The sequence below is a fragment of the Schistocerca piceifrons genome, chromosome 3 (assembly GCF_021461385.2).
Source record: "Schistocerca piceifrons isolate TAMUIC-IGC-003096 chromosome 3, iqSchPice1.1, whole genome shotgun sequence".
Classification (NCBI taxonomy): Eukaryota; Metazoa; Arthropoda; class Insecta; order Orthoptera; family Acrididae; genus Schistocerca; species Schistocerca piceifrons.
In genome coordinates, this window is record NC_060140.1 from 308,947,426 (window position 1) to 308,969,839 (window position 22,414).

A 22,414-nucleotide genomic window follows, 5' to 3' on the forward strand; every position below is an offset into this window, starting at 1 on the left:
ACATTTAGGTTTCAAAACTGATGACCGTAGTGCTTTGTCCTGAAGTCTCCCATAAAAAGGTTAGCTACTTTGAAAGAGAAACTCGTAGCAACATCGTCAGTTTGCTCAAAATATTTGTCACTAAATAAAAGTAAGTCAAAGTACACATATATTTGAAAAGATGTTGGATTTGCTCTTGCAGATAAGCTCCTACAAGTTGCAATGAACTCACCAGAGGAACTTGTGTGAGCAAGAAAACCACATGGAAACTCACTAAAATGCCGGTTGGTTCAATATATAAGTTCTCAAGTTGCTGTATAAAATCTTCTGGATTTCAAAATACGATGTTCACAACTTTAGAGCTTAAATGAGAAGCCAGATGTTTTGTTAAGAAGTATTTTAGGGCTCCTATACAGCTCACAATGGCGGAAAGCAAAACTCCTGCTTTACGTTTCTTTGGTGGGCCACAAAGTTTTGGTGAATCTGGTCTTGTGGTATGAAACTCTTTTTCTGAAGGTCAGGAAACTTGTTGCTTTTGAGAGAAGATGTCTCTCATTGTGTTGCTTCCATTGGATCATTCTGGATTGACAATATGCTGAATCCTGGATTAAATCCATCATCTTGCCAAGATAAGATCTGCAGGCAGGCAAGCAGTGGCATTACCCATGTTAGCAGTTAAATTACTGTTTCTGTGTCTGCTCTTAGATATCAGAACACTTTTCTCTCATCAGTGATGCCCGCACCCAACCATCACTAGGGAGAGACAAGTGCTCCAAGCTTTAAGAGACATAGCTTGTAGAGACATAGCATGTAGAAATAGAGAACTCCAGTATACTGGTTTTCCAGCCTTATACTGGCTGTGTTCCTTTCAAGACTGCCAGGTGCTTCATGAAACACCACATAAAATGTCTACTCCATCCAGCAGTGCAGGCACAGACAGTACTGGGTTCTATAAAAGATGACCTAAGACTAAGAAGACTTGGAATATATTAGATCTCTTGTCAGTGTTGAAAATTGTACACTGGTCAGACATATTGCACCACAAAAGAGAGGTGCGATAAATGCAGGTGTCACACCCAACCAATTTGATATTAGAGACAGCATTAATTACAGGGAGACTGAGATCCTCTTGTGCACCTCCACATATTGGGAGTCTGTCACTAAAGAAGCAGCTGAAATATGTAAAACCACCAACTTCATTAACAGTAATACAGGCTTTCAGCTCAGCAAAGCACTGGAACCAGCACTGGTGGCACTAAAGAAACATCAGCTGCAGACAAACGAATTCTGAGGGATAATACTGATGGGAAATTAAAGTCAGAATAGCTAAGCTGAGAACCAACACCTTGCTCATGCAGATTCGCTGTGGTCTGTGGCTTTCTGATGACATGCACTTGGAGTCCATGACTTGCTTCTCTAACAGGAGGTTCTAAATGTCAACATCTCCTGCAGTGATGTTATAGCCCCACTCTAACAAAAAGCCATAGCAGTTAGACACAGTCACACCTGAAGGTGATGAGCAGCTTCCTCAGGGAATTATTGTGCAGTTTATACAATAATATCCGAAGTTATGCACAAGAACTTTTCACATACATCTGACACTGTCCACACGAAAATGAAGACATACTGAACAGAGGTGTTAAGGGGGATGAAACTTTCCTTCACAATTGCCATTCTGATTAAAACTGGCTTTGGTCTTCCTCTCCCAGCCAGAAATTTTACATTTATTGTTCTGAAATCGAGGATGTGTCCCACTAGTACATCAGCAAAAGTAAGTGAGACAATAAAAAGCACAGCATCTTGATAAAAGTCACGTTATATAAACAAAAATAACAATTACTGGAATAAAAATAAATAAATAAATAAACATAGCTCGAAGTTAAGAGGAATCAACACTGCTAGTCAAATTAACCTTAACACTAGCATGTGATGCTCACACAGACTTCTCTTCACTCACCAGTTTTCGCTTTTGTTCAGCAGTCCTCCAGTTCCATTCAATTAATTCACCTGTTTGTGAACAGGCAACAATATGATCAGAATTGTCTGGATTCAACACAACACCAACTGCTCTTGACTTCAATCCTTCGTAGCTGTCAATCAGTTCACCCGTCTGAACACTATATGAGCGGATGGCTGGCCCCCAGACAACAAAGAGTATCCTGCAACAGCAACCAAAAAATTAACATAAGAAAGCAACAATAAAAGTTCATAGAGGGCTTTGAATTGCCTCTTATGTATTGGGGTAGTGGGAGCAATAGAAACAACTTCTCTATAATTTGTCCTCTATAAAATTTACAATATTACAATGCTAATTCATAAAATAAAATACATGGAACATTATATACAGTATAATAAAATATTATACAGTCTTCGCTTCATATCTCATTCTTCCAGAAGTCCACATATGCCCTTGCTACTTCGCTGCATGTCATCAGGTCTTGGGCCGCGCATGCTCTTGGATGGTTTACTAGCGGACATTGAAAGAGGTGGTTCATGGTATGGATGTTTCCACACAGACATAAAGCACTTTCACTAATTCCCCACTTGTGCAGATTTTAGTTACATCTGCCAATTCCTGAATGGAGCCTGTTCAGGGATTTCCCTATCTGCCACTCAAGTTCCACACCTGGTGCCAGCACTTCCTCAGAATCATGGGGATATTCTCGTTGTTCATGCCACAGTCTCTTTCTAGAAGTTTTTGGTGAATCTGTGAGTTGTTCGGCTGAGTGGAGAAAATACTTCTTGACGTAAGGCACTTTGGTACCATTTGGGACCCATGTAGCAGATGACATTGATCTTGAACCTGTTTTGTTCATTCAGTTCTGCTCTGCATTGAACGTCAGACATTTGGCAGAGCAATTGCTGATAAGGAGTATAGGTGTTCTACTCTTGTTGGCTTAAGACAGCCAGTAATATGTCTACACGTCTGGTTCATGACAGTGTCCAGTTTGTTTGTGTGGCATGACTGCTCCCAAATAGGACTTTCAAACTCAGCAGCAGAGTAACAAGAGTGCCATTGCGGTGGTGCATAAAACTTTTGGATTAGCTCCCCATTTTGATATTGTTATCTTGCCAAGTAAGTTATTCCATGGCTGGACTTTTGCCCTGCTCCCCTCAATGTGCCGCTTGAATGACAGTGTCCTATCAAGAGTAACTCCCAAGTACACTGGGAAAGGGCAGTGTGTTAATCTTGTGTCATTCCACCAAACATTCAGTTCTCGCTTTGCCTCTCTGTTGTTAAGATGGAATAAGCAAGTCTGGGTCTTACTTGGATTGGGTTTCAACTGATTTTTATTGTAACAGTTGGTGAGATTTTCCAGGGTCTCAGCTAGTATTTCCTCAATATCCTTATACTTTGATGCCTGAACTGCTATTGCCCTATCATCAGCATAAATGAAAGATCTTGACCAGGGACTAATAGGTTGGTCATTTGTATAAATATTGAATAACATGGTGACAAGAACACTGCCCTGGGGAAGCCCATTTTTTTGTAGTCACCATCTGCTCTTGTTACCCTGGAATTCAACAAAATATCTTCTGTTAAATATAAATGATTTGCTTACAGCAGTTAACTGAGGGCTTTTTATTATTTTTTGCTCTTTCGCAATGAGATTTCTGAGGTTGATCGTATCATATGCTGCCGCCAAATCTATAAACACCACCCCTGTAGCTAGTCTTGCCCTCAAACAGCCCTTTGAATCTGTTTAGATTTGCAAGTTGTACACAACAGAGAGATCAACCGATAACTCTTAGGATCTTCTAGGTCCTTACCAGGCTTAAGAATTGCAATTATTTTTGCCTGCCTGCAGATTTTAGGGATTCGTCGAGTTGCCCAACAGCAGTTCACAAACTCCAACAGCCACAATTTAGAGCAAACACCAAGATGTATCAGCTGTTCATTTTTAATATCATCTATGCCTGCGGCCTAACCAATCTTTAAACTTTTGATTGCTTCGTTCAGTTCTGATAATACAAATATGTGATCGAGTGTTTCATTATTTTCTTCTTGGGAAGCATTTAGTTTTCTCATATGCCCTTTCTTCAGTCTGTGTTCCGCTTTACCGTTTTTCAGCAACTGGGAGGCTATTTGGTTTGCTATAACACCAACAAAGCCTGGTGTACCTGACCTGCAATATACCATCTAGCTTTTTGAGCAGCCTCCATGCTTTCCGACTACCGTGGGTCATATTATACAGTGTGTTGCCACTTCTGTCTTCTATTTTCAATCATTGTTGTTACGACTTCTTTGCTCACCTCCATTGTTTCTGGGGGAAAAAGGGTTGGCGTCATAGAGATCACAATACGTTTCGTATTTCTCTTTTGTCTCTCCGCAGTAGCCTGGAATGTGATTTTCTACATCCTCTTGGTATACTCTGCCATGCACAGTATTTTAAAGCTTTAACAAACTGGTGTAGTTAACTGGTAGAGGTTGAAGAAATGAAAGTTTGTTGTCTACTCCTTTAGAGAAAGCTTCCCAGTTAGCTTTTTGGAAATTAAATCTGTTTCGAACTGGAAACTTTGTTGGTTGTATCACTGGGTTGATTTTGCAGAGTACTGGCCGGTGCTGGGACTTTAGGATGGAATTCAATACGAGTTTTTGGATTATGCTTACAAGAGTATTGCTAGTGAAACATAGATCTGGATTATAGCCTCTTTTCCATCTGCCGCTGTTGAATGATGGAGGCTGTTTTGAATCGTGGATCAAATGGAGCTTGTTGTTTTCAGCCCACTGTTCCACTAGTTCCCCATCTTTGTTAGTTTGTGTACATCCCCAGGCCACATTGTGACTGTTGAAGTCTCCCATTATTATGTCTGGTATATCCTTGTTCTTCCCCAATGGTGTACTGAACTGATATGATGGCTGAAAAAGTGTAATGTTTGCTGGTGACATAAGCTACAAATAAAGGGCCCAAACTGAACTTGCCAGATACAGTCTACTACTTGGTCACAGTTTAAGTCTTTAATCTCCTAATGACTCGTATTATGCAATTTCAAACAAGCAAAAATGACCTGTTAGTGTCAGAAGCAGACATCAATGGTCATACACTAAGAGAAACATTCTGAGTAACTTTTCTTGTAGTCCAGTTCGATAATAAGTTAAATGGATTCAACAACGAGATAAAATAAATGTGAAGTACAGCTTGGTATGCTTTGGGTTTTAAGTATCTCCTATCATCATGACATAGATATACAAGTATTGGCTTATTTTGTACATTTTCATTCCCAGTTGTCGCATGGAATATCTTTTGGGGCAATGTGTGTGAAGCAAATAAAGTTCTTATTCAGCAGACGCAAGCAGCCAGAATATTATGTAAAGCAGATAATCAAACACTAATCAAATATCTTGCATGACCTCTTTAAGGGTCTTAAAACTATTACACTCAAGCTGCTGTAAACTCATTCCTTATCATTATTTGTTGCTGATAATAAAAATCACCCTTATATGCCATAGACCTTGATGAGGTGGGATGACTTCCGAGCCTCAATAATACAGCAAGCTGTACAGTACCCGTAAGCACAAAAGGACGGGTTTCTGTGCAAAGGCCAGGCAAATCTGTGATATCTGAAGACAGGCATCAGTATTGTACACAGTTGCAGAGGCAACAGCCTGGATGAATGCTTAATCTGTCCTTGTAACATACAGTCAACATGACTGTCTTATGCTGGTTTAGTGAATGGCTGAAACCAAGGGGAAACAAAAGCTTTTATTTCTCCTGAGGCCATGCAGTTCTACTGTATGGCATAATGATGGTAAATTATTCCAGGGGTAAAACTGTAAGCCGTTCAGATCTCAAGGCAGGGACTACTCAGGGTGATATCATCATCAGGAAAAATAAGAGAGGTAGACTGAATAACTAATGAGAAGATACAAGACCAAATTGTGGAAAAAATACATATATGGCACAACCTGGTTGAAAGAAGGGATTGGTTGATAGGACACATCCTGAGGCACCAACGAATCATCAATTTGGTAATGGAAGGTAAAAATTGTAAAGGGAGAACACAGCTCCACACATCAAGCAGTTACAAATTGCCGTACATTGTAGCAGTTATGCAATAATGAAGATATTTGCACCAGATAGACTAGCATAGACTGCTGTATCAAACTAGTATCAAGAATGAAGAAAACAACAATAATAACAATAAATTTCAGCTGAATTGAAGCCTGCACAATCACAGTACAAGACAAAAAAAATAATTTTTTGCCTCTATGCGCAAGGTTCAGAATCGACTTACGTATTCTGGTGCCATCTAACATAAAAAACTCCTCAATCTGAAGATTAGTTTGAACTCCGAAGTGCTTCAATGAAGCAGGAAACTGGGATTCCCTTTCAATTCAAATGATAATTTCAAAAAAATTACATTAGTCATGTTTACAAATTATCTAATTATTTAGATTCAGTGATTGAAATTTCCAGTTAGCTGCACGCCAAGTAACAGAGTTCACTGTAAATCTGGATGACAAACAGAAATGCACTGTAAATAACCCTCTTTTGTTATAGATGTAAGTAACAATTTCCTTTGAAAAATAACAAAGATTTCATGTAAATATTAAGCCACCAGTAGAAGTCTGTTCTACTCTAGCAAACGATTGGCAGGAAACAGCGAAATGGCAGTTTGCATCCAGGGCTTGCTGTTTTTTGGATCAAGATGCTGATGGCAGATGGTGGTTCTCTAGTAGCTGCTCAACTATATTGTTGTACCAGGGCCTTGAGGAACTTCACGCAGCTTCATGAACTGTGACTGATAACAACCAGGCCATTGGCAATTTGTAGCCATTCTATCTGTTCATGCCATTAGGACTTTAATTATTTTAATAATATGTCTTATTTTCTGCTGCAGTGTCTGTGGCAGCAGGGCAACTACACAGACTTGATGGGTCAGCCACAGTCCAGGTGGTGCTCAGCTATTGCTGATGTGCTGTTTTGTCCCAGTCACGTGCAACATTTACACATCAAGTTCCCAATTTCATCAACTGCCATAACTGTATGAATTTTAGTAAATGCCTGCAATATGGGGAGCATCTACAGAATCCGTTGGGATTTCAACAGATCTCAAATCCTGTGGCTACTCTTAAATACTGCATTAATGTCACAGTGCCTTGTCTACAAACTTGCTGACATCTGCCACTTAAGGTGAGTGAGTAACACAGACTTGTTCTCTCACCACTTATGTGCTTAGTATTTGCAGTATCCTTACAGCTAATAGTAGGCTTTTATTACTGTATCCATTTTCCTGGAATGTTGACCAGAGGTTGGAATGTCAATGTACAATACAGTGTTCTTTCGTGCTGGATGATGGCGTGACTCAGCATGCAATTTTGTGAGAAGTGTCAGCAGCGTTCTTGAAATGCTCACCTTCTCTACATTTTTTGGACTGTGGATAGACAGCACAACACAGCTGAATAGCCACTCAGAGAAAATGTTGAGCAAAAATGTAGACTCTGCTATTTAGAGCGCTCAGTCAAAGGTGTCAGATAGTAACAATGAGAAATGTGCATTCTGTTGTCAACTCAGTCATTTTGTACGGCATTCCTCTCTAGGAGCCAAACATAAGAGATTATTATAGTGGTATAAATGTAAGGTGTAAGGTGGCAGGTGATGTGCAGTAACAAGGCGCACTGTACCACATAACGCTACAACCAATCGGCATCAATCTGCTGTGACTGTTTGTAGAACGCACTTCTGAGTGTGCACGGAACATTCAGCATCATTTTTCATGATGAAAGAGAAATACCAATGTCAGCCGCATGAGGGCACAGAAAAAATTTAATGGCCACAAGTGAAAATTTGTGGCAGACTGGGGCTCAAACCTGAATTTTCTGCTTTAAGTGAGTGATTGCCTTAACCACTTTGGCTATCTGAGCACACTTCATGTCAACTACAAATTCTCATAAAGTGAAAAATCCAGGTTCATGTCCTGGTCTGGCACAAATTTTCACATGTCACTAATGAATTATTCCAATACCTTCATGCAGCTGACGTCAGTATTTCAAACAATGGAAAATACGGGATGGAATGTAACAATATTATGAAAAGGAAAGTTGCTACTAACCACACAGGAAAGATGTTGAGTCACAGATATGTACAACAAAAAGATTGTCACGAGTAAGCTTTGGGCCAGCAAAGCCTTCTTCAAAACTAAATGACACACCCACCCACACAACTCACTAACACATGACTGCAGTCTCTGGCAACTAAAGCCACACTGTCAGTATGGCAGCAGCAGTGGCAGTGTGGCTTCAGTTGTCAGATACGGCAGTCGTGAGTGTGTGTGTGTGTGTGGGGGGGGGGGGGGGGGAGGGGGGGGGAGAATTTTTTACGAATGCCTTGATGGCGAAAGCTTTATTGTGAGTAGCAACTTTCCTTTTCATAATAGTGTGACAGTATTTGTCTTCCATCTCATACCATGGAATCATGAATGTCCAAACGAACAGATGCCACCCACATAACAGTAATCATTTTTCATGTTAGTTCACATATGGCAAAGATACATAAGGCAATCATGACAAATATTACATTAAGAAACAATGAGAGTTTTCCAAACCTATGAATTTTTCCAAGGAGAGTCAGAAGCACAAACAGTGACCAATGGTGAGACTCAGCCTAGTTTTGGCAGTTAAAAGGCCATGGAGTGTGGGGCACGGGAACAAAGACAAAGAGCACACTGGTGACACTGCAAAGTCTTCTCCATAACTCTACACACAAGGCATAATGCAGCCTTCTCCTTACTTATGCACCACTAAAGTTATGAGAAAAACAAATGTGGAAACCAGTTTCATTTCCACCTAACGCAGCAACAAAGACAGTTTTCAAAGAATGGAGAATATTGACAATCCCATGCAATTATGTTTCAGGGAGAATGTCACCAATGTAGTACTCCAGCATTGTATGAATGAGTTGTCTCTACGTGATGTGACTGAATAAAATCTTTTTGGGTTTCCAGCCATGTCAGCTGGTTATACATCAATGAGCTATCATCAGAATGCTCCTTGACTAAAGACACCTGCCTGAGAAATAGATGCTGTGGTACTAGTTATGACACTGTTGACGTTCAGTCCATTGACATATAAGACAATGTTTTTGTCCCGTGTATGCTGTGCCTGCTTTAACCATGCTATGGTCAGCGGCGATGGCCAATAGCTAATCAACAGCTCAAACAAACGAGTACATACACTCTATTTCCCAGTGTACTATAAAACCAGAAACTTTAGACATATTGTAAATTACCAGAGAATGCCTCAACTTAAGTCTGTACTGCATGCAAACCAATGTAAAAATATTTGACAACAATAAATAATAATAAAAATAATAAACAAATAAGTAAATGATTTATTTGTCCATCACTTATTTCACAAATGTAAATGTTTTGTACCAAAAGTTTCCTTAAAGGTTAACAAGTAACAATTTTTTCAGGAGAAAAATAAGCAAATAAACCCACTGAAGGTAGTAAAAAAAGTGCTGAATCACGTCTGGGTGAAAACAAAACTACAAAGGGTCTTGCATATGGTGGAATTCCTCTCCAATTTTCTTAGCAAATGCGGAAAGAAGAACTGCAACATTCACAAGGTAATGTACATTTTATTACTCACCAGAGTTAGTTCAGTTATTTGCATGTTCAATGTATCATAGGTGCAAACTCTCGCTATGATGCAGAACAGGTCACTTGTGCTTAAATGTTTCATGAAATACTTCATATACATATGCACAGAAGATTCTAACACCTCATTTGTCAACACTGTCTAGCAGTTCAGAAATATCAACAATATTATGAAAAGGATAGATTGCTACTCACCGTAAAGAGTAGAGATAGCAGCCATATCTGTGTCTATGAAGAGGGGAGGGTGGTGCTTGCTTGTGTGAATGTGTGTGTGATTTTCTTTTCTGAAGAAGGTTTTGGCCGAAAGTTTATATGTAACGGCCTCTTCATTGTGCCTGTCTGCAACTCAATGGGTTCTGTTTACAAAGGAAAGCACTCTTATCTTTTTCATAACATTGTAGCAACAAGTCAAAGTTAGACAAACTTTTAAGTTGCAGAGAGGCATGACAAAATGACTGTTACATACAAGCTTTTATCCAAAGTTATCTTCAAAAAAGAGAAATGCAAACACATTCGCACAGAAATGTGTCAAATGAGAGCAACAATCTGGAATGGGGTGGGGAACTGGGAGGGATACCAGGGTATGGGTGGGGAAGAGCAATCAGTGCTGCCTGGCAGAGCTTGCAGTGACTAGAGGCCTGGCACTTCTAGTCCCTGCATGCTCTGCCAGGCAGTGCTGATTCCTCTTGCCCCACCTATACCCTGGTATCCCTCCCAGTTTCCACCACATTCCAGATTGTTGCTCCAGTTTGACACGTTTCTGTTGAATTCTGGCCGGAATTGGCAGGGACAGACGTCATATTTGTGTGTGACTTGCTTGTGAGAAGGTGTGTGTGTATTTTCCTTTTCTGTAGAAGGCTTTGGCCAAAAGCTTACATGTAACAGTCTCTTTATAGTGTATGTCTGCAACTCAGTGTGTAATGTTAACAGTGGGTGGTACTCTTATCTTTTTCATAATATTGAAGCAACCAGGAAATGCTGACAAACAGAGTTGACAACACTTATTGGCAAAGTGTATGCTAACACTGAGACTTATTTCGTTCCTCTACACTTCCAGCAGCATACTCTTAACACATAAATATCCCATCATTTATCTTCGCCAGACCAATGTTCAACAGTTCTGTCAACGTGACATAAGTTCCTGGGGAAGGTTTGCAACCAATACAAACCATTCAAATATTTATAATTTGTGTACACAAATAAGGAAGGCAGGAAGCTTCAGGTTTAACATCATGTCAGTGTACACAAGTAGCACCTTCCCATCATTTCAGTTGTTGACTGGACAAGAGAACTGCCCCCCCCCCCCCTCACCATGCTTATTTGTTTATCTGTCTCCTATTTACACCAACAAGTAGTACACCCAACCTATGAGGAGTGGAATCTGACATTATCAGGTTCAATTGACATTAACTTTGTGATATTAATTGAAACCTTCAATGTTGCTTTGACAACTCATTATCAAATGGTCAACCTTCAACCTAACCCAGATCACAGGCTATGCTATTGTTCAGTATTTCACTACAACTAAGATTTCGTATTCACACTTCTTTGCTTTGTCAACTCACAATCACACAGTCCCATCTCAATCTAACCTATACCTTGGATTATGCTACAGATCAGTCTGTCATACATGATCCACATTCCAAAATATAATAAAGAGACACAAAATTGTTGTCAGGTTTTTGTTTTCTTTCTGTTTGTACATGTACAACATCACACACAACAACATCTGGTGTCGATAGGTTCAATTGGCCCCTCCGAGTTACCAAAGTATGAACTCAAAAGTTGACATTTCAGTCCTAGGAGAAGCTAAAACACAGCTTTCAATCTATAGGATATAAGTAGGTATTTTTCACATTTACTATAAGCCAGAGACGATGATGATCATAAAATGTATAGTGCTCTGAATTATCTGTGATATGCATCTACTCTTTATTTCGTGCCTTTCATAACAGAAAGAAAGCAGCTTCAATAGTGAAATTCCATGGGGGAGAGGGGACACATGATATTAAAAAAACTCCATAGCTAGAATCAATTGAGAAGAGACATTCACACTTGCATTATCAAGAATAATGTGAAATGGCATTTGATTTAATCTGCAATGAGTCATTAAGCGTAAGGAAACACACTGCTGTATTTAAGCAACAACAAAAGCCTAGGTCAGAAGTTTATGGAAAAGGAAATTTCTCACACTATTTTATTCTATATGAAATTAAATTTAGCTTATGTTTCAGAAGATTTGTTGGTTGGTGATAAAGCAACAGAGAATCTGCACTCTGAAGCCCTGGTTGGGGTAAAGATCATTAATGCAAAATTACACTACTGCAGTTATTAACCATTAGCCATAAAAATTATTGTACACTTACACATGATATTCTTCCTAGCTGTAGTGATGTAAATGCTGTCTATTCAGTGTATTTAAGATTAAAGTTTCAGGTGAAACAAAAGAGATTTGGACATGAAGTTTATCTCAAACTATTATTTTGCACAAGTTTTACACTGTTGATGTCTCTTATAGTAATACTTTAAATTACATATTTTCAACAGTATTGGTCCTACAACACTTTTCTGTGGCAGGCTCCATCCTACCAGAATAAGACCTAACCAGTAATAAATCACCAGTCCCACTGCATTTCTTATCGGATATTTCATAATTACATATTTATCAAGTGATAGTTTTTAGACGTCTAAGAAATAATACGAACAGACCACTGCGGCTCATGAATACTGAGAACAATCAAGCATTGAATAACTGTAGCTTCTGACGTAAATCACAGATTCTGCAATGTTCAGTGTCTACAGTGTCTTGCTGCCACAGTATTAATTTAGAGATATGAATTATATGACATTTATTGCTTGTTTTACATTCGCGATTACTTGTCTACACCACTATTTTTACACATGTTACTGTGTAATCCATAAACTGCCAAATGAACATTCTACATACAACAGTACTTGAGTTACAAATAAAGGGATAAATTATAAGTTGGTTGGTTGGTTTGTTTGTGGGGGTTGAAGGGATCAGACTACAAAGGCCATCGATCCTGAAACACCCACATGGAACAAAAACAAGCAACGGAGATGACATGGGACAACACAGAACAAGACAGACATAGACAAAGACCAGAAAAGAGGAATTAAAAACACACAGAGTGTTACAGTGGTTGGCCGACCATGGAAAAAAAAGGAAAAGCCAACCACCAAGAGACACACTAAAAACTCCAATCTAAAACCGTAGGCCAAAGGCCAGATTCAACATAAAAAAGAGAGACAAACCGTCAGATCGAGTGATAAAAGCCCCCAGCTCTAATAAAACTCAAAATGAAGCTTGCCATTGCAGTGTCATCTGTTAAAAGTGCAGGGAGTGTATCAGGCAGTGCAAACGTCTGTCTGAGCGCAGTTAAAAGCGGACAGTCCAACAAAATGTGGACCACTGTCAACGCTGAACCACAGCAACAGACAGGTGGGTCCTTGCGGTGCAATAAATAACCGTGCATCAGCCAGGTGTGGCCAATACATAGCCGGCAGAGGACAATGGAGTCCTTGCGAGAGGCCTGCAAGGAGGAGTGCCACACACCGGGAGTCTCCTTGACGATTCAAAGTTTGTTGGGTGAAGGCAGTGTGCGCAATTCATCACCCCAGGTGCCAAGAACCTTCTGCCGCAAAACTGACTGGAGATCACACTCCGAAAGGCCAATCTCCAGGGCAGGTACGCTGATAGCCTGTTTGTCAACATGTCAACACGTTCATTACCTGGGATGCCGACATGACCCGGGGTCCACACAAGGACCACGGAGCGGGCACAACAGGGAATAGTATGGAGGGACTCCTGGATAGCCATCACCAGATGAGAGTGAGGAAAACACTGGTTGATAGCTCGTAAACCAGCCAGGGAATCACTACAGATAATGAAGGACTCACCTGAGCAGGAGTGGATATACTCTAGGACGCGAGAAATGGCAACGAGCTCTGCAGTGAAAACACTGCAGCCATTCAGCAATGAGCATTGTTCAGATTGTTCCCAAGAGTAAAAGTATACCCAGCTTGACTAGCAACCATCAAATCGTCAGTATAGAGTACAGCAGAGCCGGGAAACGTGGCAAGGATGGAAAGAAAGCATCAGTGGAGGGCCTCAGGAAGGACTGAATCTTTTGGGCTTGTGCCAAATCCAGCTGAAGACATGGGCGGGACACACAACATGGGGATAGACACATATGGGCCCAGAAAAGAGGTGGGAGAGGGAAAACCTCAAGCCCAGACAGAAGAGACTGGACGTGAACCGCAATCGGACACCCTCACCAGGGCCACTGTTCGGGATGATGGACGACCGAATTGGGGAACAGGATACGGTAATTTGGATGCCCAGGAAAGCTACAAACATGTGCAGCATAAGCGGCCAGTAGTCTTTGGCCCCTAAGACCCCACCCACGAAGCATGGTGAGGATGTGATGTCGCCATGTGGTAATGTATGGCTTCTACATGTCAAAAAAAGATGGCAACCAGATGCTGATGGTGGGCAAAACCCGTACAGATGACAGACTCCAGGCAGACAAGATTATCGGTGGCAGAGCGACCCTTACGGAACCCACCCTGAGACAGTGTCAGATGGCCCCAAGACTCAAGGAGCCAACTCACGCTCTGGCTCACCATACACTCCACCAACTTGCACAGAACGTTGGTGAGGCTAATGGGGCAGTAGCTGTCCACCTCCAGTGGGTTCTTGCCAGGCTTCAACACTGGTATGATAATGCTTTTCCGCCACTGAGATGGGAACTCACCCTCAATCCAGATATGATTGAAAAGGTCTAGGTGTCGTCGCTGGCAGTGCACCGAGAGGTGTTAGAGCATCTGATAGTGGATGTGATCCGGCCCGGGAGCCGTATCAGGGCAAGCGCACTTTGGAATTACCACTCACTTAATGGCGCATTGTATGATTAGGGGTGGCGCATATGGAATGAAAGGCTCTGACATTCCAACTGCTCTTTCAGGGAGCGGAAGGCCAGCGGGTAATTCATAGAAGCAGAACTATGAGCATAATGCTCTGCTAAGAGTTCCGCAATCGTGTCGGAGTCAGTACAGTCTGCTTCATTCAGGGAAAGCCCAGGTACGCTGATGGGGGTCTGATATCCATAGAGTCACCTAATCCTGGCCCAAACCTGCAATGGAGAGGTACGGATACCAATGGTGGAGACATACCTTTCACAGCACTCCTGCTTCCGTTGGCGAATAAGTCATCGAGTGCGGGCATGGAGCCACTTAAAGGTAAGGATGTGTTCCAGTGATGGGTGCCACTTACGACGTTGAAGGACCCCCCAGCGATCCCTAATCGCCGCAGCATTCTCCGGCAACCACCAAAGCACAGTCCTCCGCCGAGGGTACCCGGAAGAAGAGGGAAATGCAGATTCTGCTGCAGATATGATGCCAGTGGTTATCATGTGAACCACCACATCAATGGCATCATGAGAAAGAGGCTCAATAGTGGCAATGGAGGCGAATGAGTCCCAGTCACCCTTAGTCAAAGCCCATCTGGGGAGGCACGCAGAAGAGTGACACTGTGGTAGTGACAGAAAGATCAGCAAGTGGTCGCTACCACACAAGTCGTCATGCACACTCCATCGGACAAACGGTAGAAGGCCAGGGCTGCAGACTGAAAGGTTGATGGCTGAGTATGTGCCATGCGCCACACTGAAATGTGTGGAGGCACCATTATTTAAAAGAGAAAGGTCGAGCTGTGCCAACACTTGCTTAATGACAGTTCCACGGCTTGTTGCCACCAAGCCACCCCACAAAGGGTTATGGGCGTTAAAGTCACCCAGTAACAGAAAAGGTGGGAGCAGTTGGGCTATCAGTGCAGCCAATACATGCTGCGGGACATCACCATCCGGCGGAAGATAGAGACTGCACACAGTAACAGCCCGAGGCGTTCACACCCAAACAGCAACAGCCTCTAACGGTGTTTGAAGAGGGACACACTCGCTGTAAAGAGAGTTAAGGACGTAGACATAGACTCCACCAGATACCCTCTCATAAGCTGTCCGATTCTTATAATAACCCCGATAGCCACAGAGGGCGGGGACTCGCAATGCCGGAAGCCACGTTTACTGGAGAGCAATGCAGAAGAAAGAGTGAAGGCTGAAAAGTTGTCGGAGCTCAGTAAGGTTGTGGAAGAAACTGCTGCAATTCCACTGGCGAATGACATCGTCCGCAGTCGAAAACGGCGTGAAGGGACCAACGAGGCATTTTACGCCACTGGGTCATCTACCGCCACCAAAGGAGAGCCAGAATAGAGAACCATTGCATCTGAGGTAGAGGCGAGATCGAGGTCGTTGGGGGACGCCAAAATCTGCAAATCGTCCTCAAACAGAGAGGTGGTTGTAACAGGTGGCACAGAGGGAACCTGAACCTTTCCCTTCCAACACAGGGTTTTTTCTTCTTCTTCTTCTTCTTTGTCTGCCCCTCCATCTGTTGCTCCTTAGGAGCAACCTGAGAGGGAGCCTCTGGAGGAGGGTCAGGGACAGACGAAGAACGGGAAATTCTTTGGTCTGCCGCTCGTGGCTCCTTGAGCCACTGACTGATGTCAGCTGTCACGCTGAAGGATGCCTTAGAAGATAGACTTCCAAGGGACCCTTTAGCGTGACAGAAGCTGGAGGAAGCTGGTGTACCTCGGGTGGGGGTGGGGGTTCCTATATCCCTGTCAATTTGGGAGGGGGGGGGGGGGTGTTGGTCTCCAAAGGGAAGTACCTTGGGAGCAACGGAAGAAACAGTGCCCCCATCACCGACACGGGGGAAGAGTCAGAGTGGCCCTGAGGGCCCGCTGGAGGTTTGACAATGGCAGGGACATCCATCGCCAACGGGGGCAACGAAGTTGCAGTTTCAGCATAGGATGCAGTCATTGGAACAGGATGAACGCGTTCGTATTTTCTCTTTGCATCGTAATAGGTGAGCCTGTCTAGGGTTTTGATTTCCATTATTCACCACTCCTTATGGAAAATAGGGCAGTCAGGCAAGCAGGGGGAGTGGCGCTTCCCACAGTTAACACAAGTGGCAAGTGGGAGGAGCGCCCGAGTGCAGAGGACAACCACAATCCCTGCATGTGGCACTGGAGTTACAGCGAGATGACATGTGGCCAAATGTCCAGCACTTGAAGCACTGCATAGGAGGAGGGACGTAAGGTTTCACGTCGCAACAGTAAACCATCACCTTGACCTTTTCAGGTAACGAGTCACCCTCAAAAGCCAAGATGAAGGCATCTTTAGCAACCCTGTTATCTTTGGGTCCTCTATGCACACGCCAGATGAAGTGGACACCCTGTCACTCCAAGTTGGCGCGTAGCTCCTTATCCAACTGCAAAGGAGGTCACAATAGAAAATAAGACTGTGGCCCAAGTTAAGGCTTTTATGTGGAGTAATCGACACAGGGATATTACCCAGCATTTCACAGGCGAGCAATGCCCACAACTGGGTTGGGGAGGCCACTTGGATCAAAATCATCCCACTATGCATTTTAGACAATACCACCACTTCCCCAAACCTATCTTCAAGGTGGTCTATGAAAAACTGGGGCTTTGTTGCCTGAAAGGTCTCTACACCAGTCCTGCCGTAAACTAGGTACTGAGGCAAATACGACACTTGAGACCTGGTCACCCTACAGTCCTCCCCAGGGAGGGGAACAATCGAGAATAATACATCACAGCATCAAAACCATTTCTGACACACTTGAAGACTGTTGGGGCCGAGCGAATACCAACTAGATTCGATTTAACCTGTTTCATTGCAGGTCATCTGCCCTGATGCCACCCACTCCAACCAGGGGCTCTGTCCACAAGCGTCACCCAGCCTCAGCAAGGGCCACCTGGCAGGATGGCCATCACCGGGTGTCCCGGTGCCCCAGAAATATGGGCACCTACTAATTGGCATACGCAGGGAGGTCTCAGCTCAGGCATCAGCAGTGTGATCCCTGTGTTGTCAGAGGGCAACCACCAAGAGGGTACATGACAACCCCACTGTGATGGACTGGCTACCGCACTGGATTTCGGGTGTCGAAATGGTCCAGAATTATAGTGGGCACGAAGGACGGTACAGCCTATAAGATGTTGGGTGCAAAGCCCACGACACAACAAGAAGGAGCATGCAAGAGCTTGGTGCATGATGGACAAACAAAAAACACCATGTAAGGCGTTCATCACCAAATGGTGTGCACTATCAACAGAAATGTGGAGGTCAAAGACGAGAGGGGACCATCACAGAAAAGCCGAAATGTTGGAGACTCCTTTTAGTCGCCTCTTACCACAGGCAGGAATACGAATACGGCAGGCCTATTCTTACCCCTGGACCTGCAAGGGGGGGGGGGGGGATAAATTATTATACAAATACAACACAATTAATAATAATATGGTAGTGTATGATACAACTGGCTATTATTAAGTTATGGACCCCATAAAAAGCACTCCAAAACAGTTTTAGTTCTAAAGGCCTAAGCCTAGCATGGAACAATGGAAACAATAGATTATATAATTTATGGCAACAATTTTTATGTCATCGCACGTCGCTGGTCGAAGACTCTCAGCAGCCACACTAGGGAATTGCCATCACATATGTAGGCTACCGTGAACCTCACAACACAAACAGCTGTGTGGGTCTGGAATAGTACCATGACTGGCCAGCTTGGACCACTGATGAATGGAAACACATTTTTCTGCACTGCCGTGGATTTACATTGTTGGTGTGTATTGCAGCAACCTGGGGAGAGCTCTCATTCTGCCAATGTTTGGAACAGGCACAGCAGTGTTACTCCTGGCGTCGTGGTGTGGGGAACAGACAGTTACGACTTGAGGTCATGGCTAGAAGCGATTCAGAGAACTCTGACAGCACACTGGAATGTCAAGGACATCTTACGTCCTCGTGATAAATCTCCCATGCAAATTAATTGTGGTACCCTGCTTTAGCATAACAATGCTCTTTCATACACGGCACCTGTCTGTACATACTGTTTGTGTGATGTCGAGATATTCCTGTGACCAGTAAGATCCCCAAACCCGTCCTCATGTATGGCACCAGTTCAAATGTGAAATCCTTCCCTGTGCCAGTATCCAGGATATCAAAGGCCAGTTACAATAGATCTGGGCCAGCTTGTCTCGAGAGAGAATACACAGCTTTATTACGCCCTTCACAACTGAACAGAACCAGCCCACGCATCCAGGCCAGGGGGTTGCAATGTCATATTGATAGGTGCTTATAATGCCAAGCTGTTTGTAAATCTGATTCTACACCGTAATCATGGAAATTACATGACACAGGCCTACCCTCACAATCCATGAAGTTTCATTTTGTTTGCTTTTCCCCTTCTGGGTGCATCATTATTTCCATCAGGCACTTTATTACCTGAACACCACAAGGCATGGAAGTTGTTCACCAGGGATGGTATTCTGCCCCCAAAGTTCACATCAATACACTATACTTAATACTTGAGGGAGGAGGGTGAGGTCTGAGACAAATGGATGCAGCTCATTATAATGTCGTTGGATTCAGCAGGCATGTGACTGAGCATATGATGGTCTGCTGATGTGTCAAATAATACAATCTGAGATGGTTCATGGAACCTGGCTAAGATGGTTGCAAGAGAACTGTAAGGGGATGAAAGAGGTACTACTCACTTCTGGAATTTAACACTAATGGTAAGACTCAGAACAAGATAAAACAATCCTCGAGACAGAAATCTCTGCATGGCCAATATGCAAGACAGCTGGAGTACTTCAAATATGGCAGAGGGCAGGAGCATCTATGGCTTAAAAGAGAAAGAATGAGGACTCTAATAGTCGCTGGAATGTATCTGGTTGAAGAACTACAAAAAGATTATCTTGAAAACCACTCAGGTGATGATGTTGATTTTGTGGAGTACTCTCTGAGATTACAACCCTAAAGCTGTTCTTTCAGCTGGGTGTAAGACCATCCTCTACAATTAACAAATACACACTGAATGAATGACAGCAGCTAAGAACATTGAATGTCAGCCATGGAAAAGATCATGTGTCTTAATGGATGTCTTAGTCCCAAGTGATGGTAACAATAATGAGGAAGTAGCTCTGAATAAATGTAAATTTTAGACTTTTTAATTATCTGAGCATCAAGGTCTGTCAAATGTGGAATGCACAGAATTCTTCTTGTAGAGCAGCTGCAACTGTGTAAGTCCATTTTGTAAATATAAGAGAGCACATAACAGTTGCTGAATCAACAATCTTTTATTGCATACATGATCGACGATCGGTTTTGGAACACTAAAACAACTTGAGGATCTACTCTCATTGTCTTGTAACAAAGTATTTTCATTACTAGAGCTTTACGCCAGATGGTGGAATTTCAAGTGTTCTGAAATTGGATGTGTATGCAAAAAAGATTATTGGTTCATCAACAGTTGCGTGGTTTCTTCATTTCACAAAACAAATGTGGAATGTTAACTGATACCATCCCTGTGTCATTGGTGCCTATACCACATAACTTGCTCTGACTAGAATGTAGCAACAACTGCAAAATACAACATAGTGCTGTTCATAATAACCCATTCTTCTGCAAAAATCACATTTATCACTTCGTCACCAAATATACTTCCCAGGAAGCTGAAAGTAACCTGAAGTAGACTTGTTATAGGCCTACCCAGTATTATAATGTGTATTGTGAAAAATAAGATAATACAACAACAATACTGAAACTTCCTGTCAAATTAAAATTGTATGCCTGACCGAGATTCCAACCCAGGTGCGGCACAGTTTAATCCAACACGAAATTTCAAAACAGCGCGCACTGTCATACAGAGTGCAAAACTCATTCTGGAAACAATAATAACGTGTGCGTTCCTTTCACATTCCAATAGTAAGCAGGAAATAGGCCGACAAGAATATCATGACATCACAAACATGAAACATAATTTATAAATTCCATTCACTCTGATCGATGTGCGAGTTTCATGCATACAGAACACTAATAAAGTAACAACTACTACGTGTAAAAGGATTTCAATAATTCCTACAAAGACAGGGCGGAACGTAGCTCAGCGAATGATAGTGAAAGCTATCTTCCATGGTTATGGTGACAGGCTGATCTTTGCTGTATATCGACGTCTATATGCTACGCTGGCAATATTTGTTCCATATCCAATACATAACTTTATAGCGGCATGTGAACACTGCTTGATAACTGATTGAGACATATCTAATTTCGGTATGAAACCGTCGATGTTACATTCGAAGGACTGATGGCACAGGGTATGTTACGAGTAACCTATCAAACAAACATACAAATTTCTTACCGTCCATCTTTCGAAAATACGGGCTGGCGATCGATTACACTACCACCACCTTTCCGACTCACAATTAATTCACATTCTTTTTCCATGGTGCCCATGTCGATTCTCACCCACAACAATACTACCCACGTGTTATAAGTTTGTAAACATACCAAAGATGTAACGATGCAAACAAAAACGTATGACTACATCAATCTTTGGGTACATTAGCAGTGTAAGTTGTCTCTGGGATGAGCAGAAAAGCGGTATCTACTGGCACGTCCACACGCAACAAACTGTTTGCGCGAATATCCTCACATCACATATGCGCAGGCAGAACGATGCCTGTGAACAGGAGATTTGCGCAGATATGAGATGCATGGAGTTGAAGATGTGAGCGAAATAGTTCAAATGTGTGGGTTCAAATCATATCTGCATAAATTGCCTGGAGCGTGTGGACAGGAAATCGCCGCAAGTCTGGTGATAAAACGTATCTTGTTGTTTCTCATTTGTGTGTACAGATTGAATTTTAAAATGGCAGATAAACGTCAGTGTTGTCGATTGTTCATTGCCGAATTTACCGTATTGTGTTGGAGTCATTCATGCTTACGGAAAATCAGAAGCAGAGAATAAAGCGTTAGGGAGAAGAAGGCAGTTGCTGATTGTCCTTTAACATAGGAATTACGAACGGCTAGCCCCACGGCAAACAGGAAAAAGGTATATAATAAAAAGAATCGTTGCATACTATTTACCGCAAACAGCCAAACAAAGTAACCAAACCTATTCGATTTGGTGCTGGGGGATTATTAGGAAACTTTCACTTGGTACAGGTATTGTCCTACTCGTAATCTAATGTGAGTCGTAACAGCGTAGCAAAACAAAGCAGCCTCTATTTGTTGTTAGGAAGAGAGCAGTCAGAATATTGTGTTAAGCTGATAGTGGATCTTGGAGCAGTGCCTTCACGGACATAGGTATTATTACAACTTTTTATTTCTTAATATAATATGTGATTCATAACAAGAATGAATAAGAGGTAAACTGTAGAATTCACTGCTAGAATACTACAAGTAAAACTTTCCAGATACACAATGAATCCCTGCCTAGAGTTCAGAATGGAATTTTATTTTCTGGTGCAAAAGTTGCTGGTAGACTTCAGGCAGGGAATTGAAAATCTCATGTGTGTGTGGCTCTGAGCACTATGGGACTTTACATCTGAGGTCATCAGTTCCCTAGAACTTAGCATTACTTAAACCTACTAACCTAAGAACATCACACACATTCATGCCCGAGGCAGGATTGGAACCTGCGACCGTAGCGGTCGCGCCGTTCCAAACTGAAGCGCCTAGAACCGCTCGCCCACGTGGGCCAGCTTGAAAATCTCGACTTCGAACAAAGTGAACTACAGCTCATTGCCACATATATAGCTTCTAAAAAAATACTGGTTTCGAACACATCTAAAACTGTAAAAATGTGATCTGTAACTTGTCAGAATTGAGGTACTATACAGTACTTTACTTTCCTTAACGAAAGCATCCTTCGGGAAGGCGTAAATAGATCA

The 22,414-nt window shown here is 42.4% G+C and overlaps 1 protein-coding gene across 1 annotated transcript in view; it reads right to left on the minus strand.

Annotated features, from left to right (window-relative positions):
• The window catches only part of LOC124790035 (WD repeat-containing protein 75), a 199,549-nt gene extending 178,519 nt beyond the window's left edge, over window positions 1–21,030 (minus strand). Inside the window, 2 exon segments of the mRNA XM_047257591.1 lie at window positions 1,937–2,138; window positions 20,881–21,030. Of these exon segments, the coding sequence (XP_047113547.1) occupies window positions 1,937–2,138; window positions 20,881–20,975 (297 nt within the window). The 5' untranslated portion in view covers window positions 20,976–21,030.
• Between the last annotated feature and the right edge of the window lie 1,384 nt (window positions 21,031–22,414).